General features: G+C 34.5%; 1 protein-coding gene across 1 annotated transcript in view; it reads left to right on the top strand.

The window, feature by feature from the left end:
• LOC126881531 (zinc finger protein 271-like) overlaps window positions 1–18,398 on the top strand; it is a 38,192-nt gene extending 19,794 nt beyond the window's left edge. The window contains exon 2 of the mRNA XM_050645849.1: window positions 15,964–18,398. Within this exon, the coding sequence (XP_050501806.1) occupies window positions 15,964–17,894 (1,931 nt within the window). The 3' untranslated portion in view covers window positions 17,895–18,398. The remainder of the gene's footprint in view (window positions 1–15,963) is intronic.
• Window positions 18,399–18,624: the final 226 nt, after the last annotated feature.

The raw sequence follows: 18,624 nt of genomic DNA on the forward strand, positions 1-18,624 counted from the left end.
GAGGGATTTGAATTCCTATTAAGTTGAGTACAATAGTCTGCCCAAGCCTGTTTGGCTTTCAATTTAAAGGTTCTTTTGCAGAGCGCATCTATTTTTTTTACATTGATATAATTTGAAGTTATCATATTGCGCTTGTACGTTTTGTAAGCTTCCTTCCTTTGGGTAACTAACGGGGGACATCCCACCAAGGGGGATGAGGAGCCTTTTTAGGAGAGAAGGGGTAAGTTTTTTTAAGAGCTGAATCCGCCGAGGATGTCATTGAATTGGTGATAAAGTTAATCATTTCGTTAGTATTGTTGAAAAGCGGAATCTCGGAGAAATCTTTATCAATTTTTGTTTGAAACAATGCCCAATCAGCTTCTCGCATAGACCATTTATGAATGGGGGTAATATTAATATTATCAATTCTGAGTTGTTGTAACACAAATGTGATAGCATAATGGTCAGAGCCATACGTATCTGCTTTAACAGACCAAGAGAATTGTGAGCTAAAGTTGGACGAAATGAGGGTAAGATCAACACATGATGGAGGAGAGCCAGGGGCAGATACTCTGGTAGGAGATCCGTCGTTTGCAATGATAAAGTTGTCGAAGTATTCTAAAGCTTCCATAAGTATGTTACCGCTATGATCATTGTTTATAGAGCCCCAGGCTCCATGATGGGCGTTAAAGTCGCCACCAATAATAAAATTATGCGGAATTTGTTGAAAAAGAGAAACATAGTCGTTCACTGTGACTGCAATGCTACCTGGACGATAAATACTAACCACAGATATTTTGGTGCCATTGACATCAATATCAATGCCACAAACTGCAATATTTTTATTAAATGTTTGGTTGAATACTATATTATTGTATTTAATATTATTAGAGATAATTATGCTAACACCTCCACCTCGTTTATTACGTCTATCTTTTCTAATAATATTAAATCCCTGTAAGGACATTTCATACTTAGGTTTGTACCAAGTTTCCGAAATAAGAGCTATATCAAAGTGTTCTTCTGTAAAAAGTTGCGTAATAGAGTTTTTATTAGAGTACGCTGATCTAGCGTTCCACTGGACAATTTTTAAACCGGCCATATCAGGTAAAGAAATGTTTAATCACGCTGTTAATTATATTTTCTACATCTTGTATAGAGGGAACTGAACTATTAATCGCAGGGTTTCGAGCAGGAATGTCTGAAAAGAAATTATTGATTGAATCCTTCAAAGTAGTAGCGAATTCATTTTTAAGATGTTCATCGTTATTTTTAGATACATTTTTATTATAGTTTCCGAACTGGAATACGGGGCTAGCACAAAAGCTAAATTCGCTTGGAGCGGTAATAAGCGTAGGAGACGATGGGTGTATTTTTCGTTTTTTTCTAGTAGAAGCTGCAGTATTTGAAATATTTGCAATGGAAGGCAAATGTTTTGATGAGCTTTGAGCAATATTGGAATAGGTATTTGGCCTGGAAACTAATGAAGGGAATTCAGTAGTGGATGACAGTAACGGAGCAAATCTGTTTTTTTGAACAATACTAGTGTAGGCAGGATTGTCAATAACTTTTTCGGCCTCTTTGAAAGAAATATTAAGGTGTGCCATTGCTTCCTTAGTTCGTTTTTGTTTTTTATACTCTGAACAATCTCGATTTGTCGAGTTGTGTGAATTAGAGTTACAAAAAATGCAGAAGTTATCACATTGAGTGCATTCGTTATCATTTTCTTTGCCGCAGTTTCGGCATTTCTTTTTTCCTTTACATTGAGATGCAGAGTGACCGTAACGAAGACAATTGTAACATTGCATAACAGGATGAACGTACGTGTCTACAGGACATCTCACTTTATTTATATAAATAAATTGGGGAATTTTGTTCCCTGCAAATGTGACAATTATCATTTGACGGGGGATTTTTTCAATCACTCCGTCTTTTATTACTTTTCGAAACATTCTTTGAACCTTACGAACAGAACACTCTGATTTTATAACTTTAACAAGATCATTTTCAGTCAGATATGTATCGACCGATCTCACAATACCTTTTTTTTTTCAGTTAAATGTGAGGGGATATAAGCTATCAGTTTATTGTCTTTGAATACCGAATTTTCCACTAATTTGTTCGCAACTAACCCTGAATTAACTTCAATTTTAAGTCTGTTACGACCCACGCTACTAATTTCTAAGATCGATTTTTCGTATTCCGAAAGTGCTAACAGTTTTTCATTAAGTCTCATTGGATGCAATCTTCCCACATTCAAAACTTCGTGTTCCACAAAAATTAAGTACGGACCTGTATCTCTTGATGTAAATCGATTATTAATGGAAATATCGCGTTTGAAAGACTGGTTTGGCCGGTCTAAATTACTTGCTGTTGTTGTTAATGAGCTTTTATTGTTATCATTATCTGCTGGAAAAACTTGATTTTTGTCCCCTGTTGCAATATTATTCTTATCGGCTTCTGTAAATCCACGAAAACCATCTTGATTAATATTTACATTTGAATCGTCGAGTTCCATGCCATCCAGAACCCTGATATCCTCGATTCTTATATTTGAAGATCGCGGCGGCTTCCCGCCGCCAGGTGAAGTTCCCGACATCCGTCCCAGACAGAAGTCGGATTTTTAAGTATAATTCTCCAGGACAAATTAAGTAATGAATCGACTTACTTGTAGAAATCCAAAATACTTAACCAAATAAATGAGTAAAAGGTAAACAAACTGTATTTTTTGCGGCAATTAGTGAATCGACTTTTAAATCAAACACGTCTAATCACTAAGAGACTTGATAGACGACTGTAGTAACGTTTTAAAAATATCTTACATGTCCCTAGTAGTTGTAGCGGTATGACTTTCGAAAACATCGAATTTGATCATAAGCGGGTACATAAAAATATATCTTACACTGAGTATTCTATTTCTACATACCTTTATAATAACAAGCATAAGTTAAACACTGCATTGATTGTGATTGCAAAAACGGTTCTCATGTTTTAAATAAGATTTTTGCTGATTATGTTTTTGATAAAATATTAAATCACACAAAAAATACAATTCTCAACCATAATTAAATTTTTAACGATAAACAAAAGTCTAATAAATATATGATGACAAGTTTAAAATTGAGCGACTTTGTCGATAACAGTGTCATTAATAAATATTTTTTACCATGAATCATTTTCCAATGATTGTGTGGATTTAGAAATACATACTAAACAATTTTTTGATCTGTATAATTATGACACATTATGGTACTCCTTATTTTTCAAATAATATGCTCTTGTAAACGCATAACTTTGATTTATTGGCTAAAGCCACACTACCTAGATACTTCACAAGAAATTAAAAATACTTAACATGTAAAAAATTCACTGTTTTAATCAGATATATTATATTCCCTACTATTGCGCCTACTATATTATATAATAAAATACATATTAAAACAAATAAACGAAAACTTGTAGAGTAGTGCTGATTGATACAACAGAGCAATAAAATGTTATTCATTCAAGATAGTGTAAAATATATCGCCGCTTATTCATTTCAGATATTTCCATCTCGCAAAACAAAAACACGTAAAAATTAACATCTGGCGCTGAGTCACCCGTCCCAAGCCCAAGAAAACTGTACGTCGATGACAAACCTTCCCAAGCTCGACCTGCGAACGCATGAACTGATAGTAGGATGCGCAGAACGGTCTACGCAACTCGCCGGTGCCAGGTTGTGTCTGCTTAGGATCAATTTGCGCCGGTAAAGTTGACACCATCTATCTATCGCCCGTCGGCAAATTCAAACAAAAATGTAACTTGCAGACAGTCTTTTACCACCTTTAGTCCAGACAAATTAATATATGTACATAATATATTTTTACCACTAAAAATGAGATGTTTTAACCAAATATTGCTTCAAATATAATGTGCAGAATAATTTTGAATTACGTTCCGCTAATGAACTTGCTTTTTTGTCCTTAAAAGTAGAAAAAAAGTTTCAATAATTATATTGCTTAATATCTAAATATAATCGTTTAACAATTTTAACTGTACTAATGCCCAAATATGAGATTTTCAAGTGTTAGACTGATTGATTTACGATGCGTAACCGGATTGTAAAAACACCAGCACGTGCCTTATCTGGGACTGGGGACTAGGGCCTGACTTGCAAATTTTTAGTTTAATTGTATCTTTGCAACGAGCTTGTTTATCGATAGATGTGCATTATTAATTGTGCATTGCTCCAATTTTAAGTTGTGTTGAAATTTTGTTGAGTAGTTATAATAATTGTAGTATTTTTTTGTTGTTTGTTTGTTTGAAACTGTCTATGTGTGTATAAAGAAAATGTTTAGACCATGGGAAAAATCACCTACAGTTTTTCGTGCATGGGAGCAAGAGAACCCAAGTAGTAGTAGAGAAAGTGTAGTAGTCAACAATCTTTTAAGTGTAAGTGATACAAAAAACAATGACACTGAGACTGTAACTGTAGAAAAAGACTTCCAAAGAAAAGGATTGTTTTGAATGAACAATCTAAGAGAATTTGTATGAACGTTTACAAAAATCTTCAAAATGATCCTGAAAATAGTTGTAAAGGGGGTATTATAAGAAAAGCGGCATTTCTAACAGGAATTCCTTATTTTACCATGCGCGACATCGTAAAAAGTGGTGTTAAAAAGAGAAAAACAAGATCGGATGCTGGAAAACCTAAACAAATTAATATCGTGACTGCTAAATGTTTAAGGAATTTGGTTTACGAGGAATACAAACAAAATGTAATACCGACAATTGACATTATATACACCAAGCTTGTTGCGATGGGAAGAAGCTGCCCTAAAACCACTTTACGTAGACGGCTGAAAAAACTTGGGTTCAAATACAAAATCGTTGATAAACGGGTGGCTATTATGGAAAGTAAGAGGATAGTACACTGGCGTTTAGATTATTTAGAAAAAATTCAAGAATATCGAGACCAACAGCGGACTATATATTATTTAGACGAGACATGGTATGACACGCATGATACCGCTAGCAAGGGTTGGACTGATGGTTCACGTAGGTGCCAGTTGAAAGGCATACCTCCGAATAAAGGTTCCCGGATGATTATTGTGCACTGTGGATCTGCAAATGGTTGGGTGCCAAATGGGTTAATGCTTTGCGGAACAAAAATAGAAAAATGTAGTATAGATTATCATCAGAATATGAATTCTACTATATTCGAAGAGTGGTTTAAAAATACACTACTTCCCAATATAACACCGGGCAGTGTAATAGTTATGGACAATGCAAGCTACCACTCAAGGCTTCTCAAAAAAATTCCTAACAGTTCGTCTTCAAAACAGGAACTAAAAGATTTCCTCTCGGATAATGATTTGTATTTTGAAGACAACTATAATAAGAAACAGTTACTTGAAGTGCTTCGTACCAAAACTTATAAGAAACAATATATATTGGACACTATTGCATTACAACATGGCCATACTGTTTTGAGGTTACCACCTTATTTTTGCATATTCAATCCTATCGAACTTATTTGGGGACAAGTAAAAAAACGGATTCGGGGGAAAAATAGTTTTCCAAAATTTGACGCGAAAGTGGTCGATTTAATTCGATATGAACTATCACAAATTACAAGTGCCGACTGGAAAGAAGCAGTAAACCATGTAGTGAAAGTAGAAGATGAGTACAGAAGACTAGGACAATTTTTTTCAAACAGTGGAAAACTTATTATTAATCTGGTGGATAGTGACGATGATGAGAGCTCGTCTGCAGGAGAAACATTTTAAACAAGGTACGCTAATATGATGATTATTTCAGTTAAAATAATTCAGTTTTTCTTAAATGTAACATACTTTTCCACAGTTTCTTCTATGTAGGTACGTCATCGTTAAACGCTAATAGGGCTTTTCAACGCTTCTCATAGGTTTCAAGCACTTGTCATAAAATATGTCGTTTAATTTTAATATATCTGCGTCATACGTTATTGGTATATAGTATATACGTATATACCAATAACTATACATACCAAAGACGTATGACATAGATATATTAAAATTGTATGACATAACAAGTGCCTGAAACAAATGAGAAGCGTTGAAAAGCCCTACAGAAGATGCCGTTGTATCACCTAGTATTTTTTCCGACAGGGTGGTAGAGTGATAATTTTTTTTACATTTCACTTTTAACCATTTAAAAAACAAAGAAATATAAATAGTTCAGAGAAATAAGGAAAAAAAATATCATGTTGGTGACACAACCCCCTCCAGGCCGAAACCAAATTTTTCGAGTAGTATGGTCATCTATAATAATAACCTATATTTTTCCTGCAGCCGATTTTGATGATATACATAGTTATAAACAAATGAAGATCAAAAAAAGGTAAATTTTCGCTTTTTTCGTCTATTACTAAAAAATTTGCCACTTTAAAAAAATTTGAGAGTAATAAACTCATAAACCGTATAAAAAACTTCAATATGGCGTTCGCTGAATATCTCTATCCTTATTGGTTGCTTAGAAAATTGCAAAATAAATCATAAATTTTTAGTTTTTATAAATATTCATAACTTATGTAAAAATTAACTTAGAAACTTCTTATTAACGGAATGCTGAGACTTATGGTGCTTAAATCATACCCTAAATTTCAAAGCAATTGGTCAAATAGTTTAATAGTTATTTAATTTGTTTATCTAAAATTAATTTTTTTTGCAACACTGTAAGTCAGAAAATGATGAAGTTACAGTAATATTTTGGATAGTTTATGAAAGAAGAAAATTTACAGTATTAATTTAATTTAAAAAAAATGACAAAAAGTAATTATAAATATTGCAAAATAATTTTGCAAAAACGTGCCAGTTAAAAAAATGGGGGGGCTAACTTTGTTCCTAATTGTCCTAGGACAGTTGTTTTTCTTTCTAAATGTGTATAAAAATTCAGTCTTTCTAAATATGAAAAAATAATTTTTCTACGGGTAACGGTTAAAAAGTTATTCTAATTGTTTATAAGTAAGCAAAAAATCGACATGTTTTTGAAAAATAATTTTACACTGTTTAAAATTATTTTTTGTCATTTATTTTTAATTAAGGTAATAGTATAAAAGTTCTTCTTTCATAAACTGTCCGAAGTATTATTGTAACCTCATAATTTTCTGACTTATAGTGTTGCAAAAAAAAATAAATTTGGGATAAACAAATTAAATAACTTTTAAACTATTTGACCAATTGCTTTGAAATTTAAAATATAATTCAAGTACAAGAAGGCTCGGCATTCCGTATAATAAGAAGATTCAACGCTAATTTTTACCTAAGTTATGAATATTTATAAAAACTCAAAATTTATGATTTATTTTGCAATTTTCTAAGCAACCAATAAGGATGGACATATTCAGCGAACGCAATATTGAAGTTTTTTATCCGATTTATGAGTTTCTTACTCCCAAATGTGTTTAAAGTGTTTAACTTTTTGACAATAGACGAAAAAAGCGATAATTTACCGTTTTTTGATCTTCATTTGTTTATAACTATGTATATCATCAAAATCGGCTGCAGGAAACATATAGGTTAATAATATAGATGTCCGTACTACTCAAAAAATTTGGTTTCGGCCTGGAGGGGGATGTGTCACGAGAAAAATCTTATTTCTCTGGACTAAAAGTTTTGTTTGTTTTTCCAAAATCAGATTTTCTGCTTTTTGACTATAATATACACACTAATACATTATTCTTTTATGATTTAATACTTGCATCAAAAAATTTGTGTCGGTGAAATAACAAATATCACGATACGTCCCTGGACATCGGTTACTCGAATTTCATAACATACAAAAATATTTATTATCTGTTTGAATTAGCCGACGGGCGAAATAGCGATGGACCCGACATTACTTAAGACTATTTTATCAGTTGAAGCACATTGCAATGTTAAGTGGGCGTATCACTTACTTTCGTAGACTGCTTACGTCAGACACACGTGACTCCCTACTTGAAATTGATTTGAAGTAGGGAGTGCGACCGACAATTCGATCTTTACTCAGTGGCGCCGGCGCACAAGTATTTTAATGACAACAAAATGCATTATTCTCCGTTCAAATTAGTTTTGTCGGGAATACCTTTTTAGATTGATTTTATCGTAAATAATATTTTAAAAAGAATTATCACATTTTTGTCACATAGTTTGGCCTAGGTCAAACTAGTTTATCCTGATATAATAAAGATTCACACTTCAGGATAAACTAGTACGGCCTTCTTCTTCTTCTTCTTGTAGTGCCTATCCGTTTCGGATGTTGGCGGCCATCATGGCAATCTACTTTTCACACTGCTGCTCTGAAAAGATTTGTAGTGGTTGTGTTGAACCACGTACCTAGGCTGTCGGTCCGTCCGACCGCGAATTTAACTGCTCCGTCACTATACTAGGTGGAATGACAAATAAGGTGTCAAATGAAAGCTTATAATCCAAGGATGGTACCAAAGGTGAGAAATTTGAGCTAGGCTGTCTGTCCGTCGGTCCGTCTGACCGCGAAAATAACTGCTCCGTCACTATACCAGGTAGAATGAAAAATGAGGTGTCAAATAAATGCTTATGATCCAAAGATGTTATTAAAGGTGAGAAATCTTAGCGAGGCTGTCTGTCCGTCTTTCCGTCCGATCGCGAATGTAATTCTTCCGTCAATATACCAGATATAATGACAAATGAGGTGTCAAATGAAAGCTTATAATCCAAGGCTGGTACTAAAGGTGAGAAAGGACCCCGCAGAAACCTTATGGGAAATGGCTCTCTGTCAAATGCTCTGATACTTTGGATTCTGGTAGTCCTTGATATGTAGAACAAAAGACTTCATGAGCGCGTAGCTCCAAAAAATTATAGTTCTGAGATATAAGCCTCTGAAGTTATAGGTACAGTGAGGACGTTTGAGTTGAAATAAATTCATTTTCTCGAGAATGGGAGACTCTCGAGAATGGGAGATAAATTACGAATCAGCTCGATTTCTATTTTTAAATAATAATTTTTTGGCGTATATATCATACTAGTGACGTCATCCATCTGGGCGTGATGACGCAATCGGTGATTTTTTTAAAATAGGAATAGCGGTCGTGTGATAGCTCATTTGAAAGGTAATTCAATTCTCTATTCACTAATGTAAACATTAACATAATTATTTATACAGGGTGGCCAAAACTTTTTTTAATTAAATTAATTGAGACAAAAAGAAGAATGTATATAATTTATTTATTTCGAAATACATTTTACTGCTGTCAGAAAACAGAAAAAAATGTTAATTTGAAAAATAAGCATTGCCTTTCGCTTAAATTAAATGTTCAAACTGCTAAGAGGTAGGTGGGTGGCAGCTTTAATATTGAATTTAAGCGAAAAACAATATTTATTTATCAAATAAACATTTTTTTCTGTTTTCTGACAGCAGTAAAATGTATTTCGAATTAAATAAATTATATACATTCTTCTTTTTGTCTCAATTAATTTAATTAAAAAAAAATTGGGCACCCTGTATAAATGATTATGTTGATGTTTATATTAGTGAATAGAGAATTAAATAGCCTTTCAAATGAGCTATCACACGACCCCTATTCCTATTTAAAAATATCATCGATTGCGTCATCACGCCAAGATGGATGACGTCACTAGTATGATATATATGCCAAAAAATTATAATTTAAAAATAAAAATTTACCTGATTCGTAATTTATCTCCAGAGTCGCCCATTCTCGAGAAAATGAATTTATTCCAACTCAAACGTCCTCACTATACCTATATCTTCAGAGGCTTATATCTTAGAACTATGATTTTTTGGAGCTACGCGTCCATGGAGTCTTTTCACAATCCTAAGTTTCAGAGCATTTGACAGAGAGCCATTTCCCATAAAGTTTCTGCGGGGTCTTTTGTTCTAGGACTTCCGGTTCTAGACGCTCACTTCAGGCCAAACTAGTTTGGGCTTTAGTAACATTCTTGGATTATAAGCTTTTATTTGACACCTCATTTTTCATTCTACCTGGTATAGTGACATAGCAGTTATATTCGCGCTCGGACGGACCGACAGACAGACAGCCTAGGTCAATTTTGTCACTTTTAGTACCATCCTTGGATTATAAGCTTTCATTTGACACCTCATTTGTCATTCTACCTGGTATAGTGACGGAGCAGTTATATTCGCGGTCGGACAGACCGACAGACAGACAGCCTAGGTCAAATTCCTAACTTTTAGTACCATCCTTGGATTATAAGCTTTCATTTAACACCTTGCTGAAAAATCTACGTACGTGGTTCAACACAACCACTACAAGTCTTTTCAGAGCAGCAGTGAGAAAAGTAGAGATTGCCATGATGATCGTCAACATCCGAAACGGATAGGCACTACAAGAAGAATAAGAAGAAGGCCGTACTAGTTTATCCTGAAGTGTGAATCTTTATTATATCAAGATAAACTAGTTTGGCCTGAAGTGCGTCTTTATATCAGGATAAACTAATTTGGCCTGAAGTGTGCGTCTTTATATCAGGATAAACTAGTTTGGCCTAGGCTAAACTAGTTTGGCCTGAAGTGTGTTTATTTATATCAGGATAAACTAGTTTAGCCTACGCGTGATATGATAAACTAGTTTGACCTAGGTCATACTAGTTTATCCTAGGCGGTTAGGACAAAGTAGTTTGGCCTAGGCCAAACTAGTTTGTCCTGAAATCGGGTTTTGCCGGTAACATATACAATATTTTAATATATTTATAGGTTGCAGTTACATAAGAACAGTATCCAATTGATGAATAAAACACAAATCGTGGATAGTAGTATAATTTTCTGTCTTATTTTAAAACACCCTGGGACTCATTTCTTATCTTGTCAACTTATATCCCTAAACTAATGTAATACTTAAAAATACGCGTAAACTAAAGAACTTATAACTTATACCACTAAACTAATAATATATTAAGTACTTAAAAATACCCGTAAACTAAATAAGTTTAATGTTTTCAAAATAACTAAGAATACTGTAAACTGTAAACACTAAGCAAGTTGATGAAGAAAATACAAGAATGAATAACTGGAAATTCAAGCGAACTGACCGACTGACCGTACGTTCATGAGATTTGTCGTCACGAAGGCGATAACGATGAAACTAAGCGAAAATGTTGCGTAACACGTTTCATTATTAGATTTCAATATTTTTAGCAAATTTTCTTCAAAGTTGGAACAAGCTTTTTTCGATTATTACTGGACACAGAAAGGTGAAAAAAAAAATCAACGATTACAGAAAAAAAAAACTCTTTCAAGTGATGGGTGTAAAAAGTTTGGTTATAATAGAACGTTAAACATTAGAATCTAATTTTTCAACAGAATTTTCAAAAAAATAAAAAAAGTAAAACCATCATTTTAAAGGCAACATAATTTCGAATAACGTTTCCAAATTTCGAGACATTCTGTCGGTAAATAACAGAGAAAACACTATCCTTAGGTTTTGGTGCACCCATAAAACAGCCTTAACATTTAAAATTTACCTTTTCTACCACCGTCCTTACCGTCGTACAAGTCTTATAGTTTGATTTTTTATTTTAGGGTTACGTCAGAACGCCATTAAACTGAAATCCGAAAGGTCGTTGGTAACACACACTGGAGAAAAGCGTTACCAGTGCGAAATTTGTTGTAAGCTGTTTAATGATTCGAGAAATTTGAAAAAACATTTGAGAGTGCACACTGGAAAAACACCTTATAAATGTGATATTTGTTCCAAGCAATTTAGTCGAAATGGTCATTTGAAAAGGCATTTAAGGGTACACACTGGAGAGATGCCTTACAAGTGCGAAATTTGTTCCAAGCAATTTAGTGAAGCAGGAACTTTGAAAAGACATTGGAGAATACATACTGGAGAAAAGCCTTACAAGTGCGAAACTTGTTCTAAGCAATTTAGTGAAGCAGGAAATTTGAAAATCCATTTGAGAATGCACACTGGAGAGATGCCTTACAAGTGTGAAATTTGTTCCAAGCATTTTAATCAAAATAGAAATTTGAAAATGCATTTAAGGCTACACACTAGAGAGATGCCTTACAAGTGTGAAATTTGTTCCAAGCAATTTACTCAAGACCGACATTTGAAAATCCATTTGAGAATACACACTGGAGAGATGCCTTACAAGTGTGAAATTTGTTCCAAGCAATTTAATCAAAATGGACATTTGAAAACGCATTTAAAGATGCACACTGGAGAAAAGCTTTACAAGTGTGAAATTTGTTTTAAACAATTTAGTCAAAATGGAGATTTGAAAAGACATTTAAGGATACACACTGGCGAAAAGCCTTACAAGTGTGAAATTTGTTTTAAACAGTTTAGTCAATATGGTCATTTGAAAACGCATGTAAGGGTACATAATGGAGAGATGCCTTACAAGTATGAAATTTGTTCAAAGCAATTTAGTCACGTTGCAAGTTTGAAAACGCATTTAAGGGTGCACACTGGAGAGCTGCCTTACAAGTGTGAAATTTGTTCTAAACAATTTACAGAAGCAGGAAATTTGAAAAGACATTTGAGAATACACACTGGAGAGATGCCTTACAAGTGTGAAATTTGTTCCAAGCAATTTACTCAAGATGGAAATTTGAAAAGACATTTGAGAATACACACTGGAGAGATGCCTTACAAGTGTGAAATTTGTTCCAAGCAATTTAGTCACGTTACAAGTTTGAAAACGCATTTAAGGGTGCACACTGGAGAACTGCCTTACAAGTGTGAAATTTGTTCTAAACAATTTACAGAAGCAGGAAATTTAAAAAGACATTTGAGAATACACACTGGAGAGAAGCCTTACAAGTGTGAAATTTGTTTTAAACAATTTAGTCAAAATGGAGATTTGAAAAGACATTTAAGGATACACACTGTAGAAAAGCCTTACAAGTGTGAAATTTGTTTTAAGCAGTTTAATCGAGATGGACATTTGAAAAAGCATTTACGGATGCACACTGAAGAAAAGCCGTAGAAGTGTGAAAGGACCCCGCTACACTCCTTATGGAAAAGTGGCCCCGGTCAAATGTGACGAAAGTTTGGTCAATGATACTTCTCGATGGGTAGATTAAAAATTTCGTGGAACCTGGGTCTGAATAACTACTATTCTCGAGCTACAGCCTTCTGAAGTTACTGGATTCAAGTGCTCAGTTTATTTTAAGTGCACTAATTCACGATCAAGTGAACGAAAATATTTATTATTGGAAGGAGAGAGACTCCATACTTGCGTCTTGTATATGAATTCGTGATGAAAATAGATGCATCGTATTTTAGTCTTCAGAAAACCTCCGAAAATCCCTCAGAAAACCAAAGAAGTGTTACTAGATCTATAGAGTGCTATATGCTACTAGTGCTATAAAATGTGCTACTAGAGCAATATAAGAATTATCACGTTTTTATGAATGCTTATCATCAACAGTTATCCAATAGCAGCAAAACTGCAGTTACGTTGTATCTTTAATATAATACTGAACAGTGGCGGATCTAGGGAGGAATGGGGGAATTCCTCCGGTACCACGGTCGAGAACTAAAGAAAGAGTTGTCGAAACATCAAAAATACATTAGCTGACATAAAACTTGTCCCGCATATCAGATATAAGACAAGTAGAGGACATGGACTTGATCTCAATACGAAAAAACAAAGTACCTTGTAGTCAGTAAACGCTAAATATTAACTACAATTATCTATGGAAAATCGGTTTGTTAAGTCATCTTTGACTATCTGCACGTTGAGGTTTTTGCTGATTTCGATTAGATGCATCATGTATGTCATGTTAACTAACTACCTATCAGGATACTTAACATTGGGTCTAAAAATATTGACTTGGTGGTGAAAAAACTCTATAGAGCTGAAGTCACTTAGAATTAGTCAAAAAGCATACATTGGTACAATAGGTATCACTTTTTTTTGACATGTTAGCTAAGTGTATGCCAAATTTCATTTTAATCCGAGCGGTTCGTTAAATTTACAGCAAAAACCGTGAGTAAATAGACTATAAATTAGTTTGAATTTTTATAAATGTACATATATGATATATGATGATTTATATTTAATGCTTATTAAAAACTTTTGATATACAATGTGTGTTTTTACTAGGCGGGCGGGTCCGCATCCCAACTGGAACCAGGGCCCACTGATCTATCGCTACGCCACTGCTTACAAGTGTGAAATTTGTTCTAAGCAATTTAGAGAAGCAGGAAATTTGAAAAGACCTTTGAGAATACATATCGAAGAGGTGCTTTACAAGTGTAAAATTTGTTCCAAACAGTTTAATCGAGATGGACATTTAAAAAAGCATTTAAGGATGCACACTGAAGAAAAGCCATAAAGTACGTATCCATTAGGTTGGTGCTCCATGTAGCTGCTCGAATGTTTACAGCATGCGCTCCTCTACATTATAAACCGCCACAGATTGGATCGCCGAGGGGGAGCACCAACGTATCCACTATGTTGAGCAGCTACACGGAGCACAAACCTAATGGATACGTACAAAAAATACATGTAGAAGTGTGAAATTTGTTATATATATAATAAGCGAGTCTTCTACAGCTGTCGCCGCTTCTCGCATCCTAATTTCCAGCGTTTTCTGTCAAAGCAATCTTCAGTTTTTAGATCTCTAGCGGTCATTGCATCTTCGTGAAATTTGATTTAAGAAGTATATTCGAGAAAGTTTATTAAATGGCCATAAAATAACGCAATTTTCTCTTAATTCATGCAAGTACATGAAAACCTGGGTTTTTGCGACGTAACACCTACGAGTTTAGACGACAAAATACGAAAAGATAAAGATGTACTTTTAGACGTAAAGTGCAGGTACCGCAGCTGTCTGACGCAGAATATACCGCCCTCTATAAAATAATATAACTAGTTTGTAGGGTAAATCAGGGTGATATGGTGAACAAAAAAGTAATTTAAGCTGTGTAGAAAACAAGAGATAGTTTATTTAAACGAAATAAAAATACACTTCTTTCACAAAACGTATTAGCAACAACTTACCAGTGACTAGAGTTTCTTTAAGACATGTTTGAAAAAATAACAATATTTTTATTAAATTTATCATTTCACCCATACATAAGGGTGAAATGGCGAAGGCACTTAGGGTGAAATAGTGAACTTTCTACTCCTGCTTTTTACCACATTATATCACACATGAATTCATATTTTGAACAGTCTTCATTGATTCGAACAGTCAAAGTTGGCAGCTGGTTATTTGATCCAATCCACGTCCTTTTTAGTGTAACTGTGCAGTTCACCACACCCTACTCAACAATAATCTTTATCGTCCACGTCGTCATCATCGTCTTGCAAGTACAGTTTGTTTTTGTTTAATCACTGCAAACCAAAAAAATCGGACCAAATCAATAAAAAAATTGGACTTGGCCGAATTTGAAACAGTGTCTCTAGAAATAGGTATACGTGTTGAAAACGGCCTTCACCACATTGCCGTTCCCCGAGTTCACCATTTCTCCCATTTACCATGGGAGAAATGGTGAATAGCACGGCAAGAAGTTCACAATGTTAGTGGCAACGATTTCTAGGTTGTGTTGTATATAAACAGTCCTAAGAAGGTAGAATATATCGAAAATATCTCGCGGACTAAGCTACCTGAACCAACGTCTACAAATGCATGCATTGTATAAAAATTATTGAGCACCGGATACAGTTTTGAACAAATTACTTACGGTTTTTAAAACGGGGCTACTTTTCACAATCTGCTCGATGCATTAATGATAATAAACTGCCGGCTTATTCTCATCATTATGTTTGGAAAAATGAACTATGTATGCTAATTCTTGAGGCATGGGTAATGAATAAGCAGCCAATGTGTGATTGCAAGAACATATTTTAATATTTGAAAAGAACAGAATTAGAGATCAGAATAAATTGGGTGTCCGTAAAATAAAGCTGTGTTACTTTATTCTCTCCCAGCCCTTAACATTGAAAATTTACCTTATCTACCACCGCCCTTACCGTGCCAGTTTTATAGTTTGATTTTCTATTTTAGGGTTACGTCAGAACGGGATTAAAACGAAATCCAAAAGATCGTTGGTAACTCACACTGGAGAAAAGCGTTACCAGTGTGATATTTGTTGTAAGAAGTTTAGTAATTCGAGTAATTTGAAAAAACATTTTAAAGTGCACACTGGAGAAACGACTTATAAATGTGACAATTGTTCCAAGCAATTTAGTCAAGATGGCAATTTGAAAAGGCATTTAATATTACATAATGGAGAGATGCCTTACAAGTGTGGAATTTGTTCTAAGCAATTTAGAGAAGCAGGAAATTTGAAAAGCCATTTGAGAATACATACTGGAGAGAAACATTACAAGTGTGATATTTGTTCCAAGCAATTTAGTCGAAATGGTGATTTGAAAAGGCATTTAAGGGTACACACTGGAGAGATGCCTTACAAGTGCGAAATTTGTTCCAAGCAATTTAGTGAAGCAGGAACTTTGAAAAGACATTGGAGAATACATACTGGAGAGATGCCTTACAAGTGTGAAGTTTGTTCCAAGCAATTTAGTCACGCTGGAAGTTTGAAATCGCATTTAAGGGTACACACTGGAGAGATGCCTAACAAGTGTGAAGTTTGTTCCAAGGAATTTAGTGAAGCAGGAACTTTGAAAAGACATTGGAGAATACATACTGGAGAGATGCCTTACAAGTCTGAAGTTTGTTCCAAGCAATTTAGTCACGCTGAAAGTTTGAAAACGCATTTAAGGGTACACACTGGAGAGATGCCTTACAAGTGTGAAGTTTGTTCCAAGCAATTTAGTCACGCTGGAAGTTTGAAATCGCATTTAAGGATACACACTGGAGAGATGCCTTACAAGTGTGAAGTTTGTTCCAAGCAATTTAGTCAAGCTGGAAGTTTGAAATCGCATTTAAGGGTACACACTGGAGAGATGCCTTACAAGTGTGAAGTTTGTTCCAAGCAATTTAGTGAAGCAGGAACTTTGAAAAGACATCGGAGAATACATACTGGAGAGATGCCTTACAAGTGTGAAGTTTGTTCCAAGCAATTTCGTCACGCTGGAAGTTTGAAATCGCATTTAAGGGTACACACTGGAGAGATGCCTTACAAGTGTGAAGTTTGTTCCAAACAATTTAGTCACGCTGGAAGTTTGAAATCGCATTTAAGGGTACACACTGGAGAGATGCCTTACAAGTGTGAAGTTTGTTCCAAACAATTTAGTCAAGCTGGAAGTTTGAAATCGCATTTAAGGGTACACACTGGAGAGATGCCTTACAAGTGTGAAGTTTGTTCCAAGCAATTTAGTCACGCTGGAAGTTTGAAATTGCATTTAAGGGTACACACTGGAGAGATGCCTTACAAGTGTGAAGTTTGTTCCAAGCAATTTAGTCACGCTGGAAGTTTGAAATCGCATTTAAGGGTACACACTGGAGAGATGCCTTACAAGTGTGAAGTTTGTTCCAAGCAATTTAGTCACGCTGGAAGTTTGAAATCGCATTTAAGGATACACACTGGAGAGATGCCTTACAAGTGTGAAGTTTGTTCCAAGCAATTTAGTCAAGCTGGAAGTTTGACATCGCATTTAAGGGTACACACTGGAGAGATGCCTTACAAGTGTGAAGTTTGTTCCAAGCAATTTAGTGAAGCAGGAACTTTGAAAAGACATCGGAGAATACATACTGGAGAGATGCCTTACAAGTGTGAAGTTTGTTCCAAGCAATTTAGTCACGCTGGAAGTTTGAAATCGCATTTAAGGGTACACACTGGAGAGATGCCTTACAAGTGTGAAGTTTGTTCCAAGCAATTTAGTCACGCTGGAAGTTTGAAATCGCATTTAAGGGTACACACTGGAGAGATGCCTTACAAGTGTGAAGTTTGTTCCAAGCAATTTAGTCACGCTGGCAGTTTGAAATCGCATTTAAGGGTACACACTGGAGACAGTGGCGTGCTGGCCATATAAATGAATCGGTGCAATCACCTAGAGGCCGCGGCCTCTTGAGGCCGGTCAAATAGTTTTTTTTCACAAAAAATTTTAGATGTACCAAAAATATTTTTTTTTTAATTTCTAATCGAATGTTAATTTTGCTAGTAAATTTGCGAAAAAAACATTTCAAAAAAATTAAATTTTTTTAAAATAATTGTAAATTACAGTTTAAGTAAATGAATAAGACTCCATATACATAAATATATTGCTACAGATAATATATCTTTATTTTCATACATACAAGTATATTTATGGTTTTCCAATTTCCTTCAAATATGTATGTACTCTGCAGAATAAAAAATGGAAAAACGTCTTGCACATTTTTGACCGAATTATTGGAAGTATCGAGAAACGATTTGATCAAGACTAGGTAATCGTTTTATGATGATATATAAGCACCTTACATCCTAGAAATTTTGATACAATAAAAAATGGTATACCTTTAACAGCATTTAAATCATTTAGTGAAAAATTAAGAAATTTTTAGCCTACCATATCTGCGACTGCAATTAGAGAACTCGTGGATTTTGCTGATAAATGGATTGTATTAAAATATAGGATTTTGCAAAATACTGAAATTATAGAAGATCGAGTTAATGATGAATATGTTCAGTTTACAGAAAATATGAAGGATGACATGTGATAATGAAAGTGAAGTAACAAATGACAATATTGTTGATATCGTGAAAACTTCACCTCCGTGTGT

This window comes from Diabrotica virgifera, chromosome 3 (assembly GCF_917563875.1).
Source record: "Diabrotica virgifera virgifera chromosome 3, PGI_DIABVI_V3a".
Lineage (NCBI taxonomy): Eukaryota > Metazoa > Arthropoda > Insecta > Coleoptera > Chrysomelidae > Diabrotica > Diabrotica virgifera.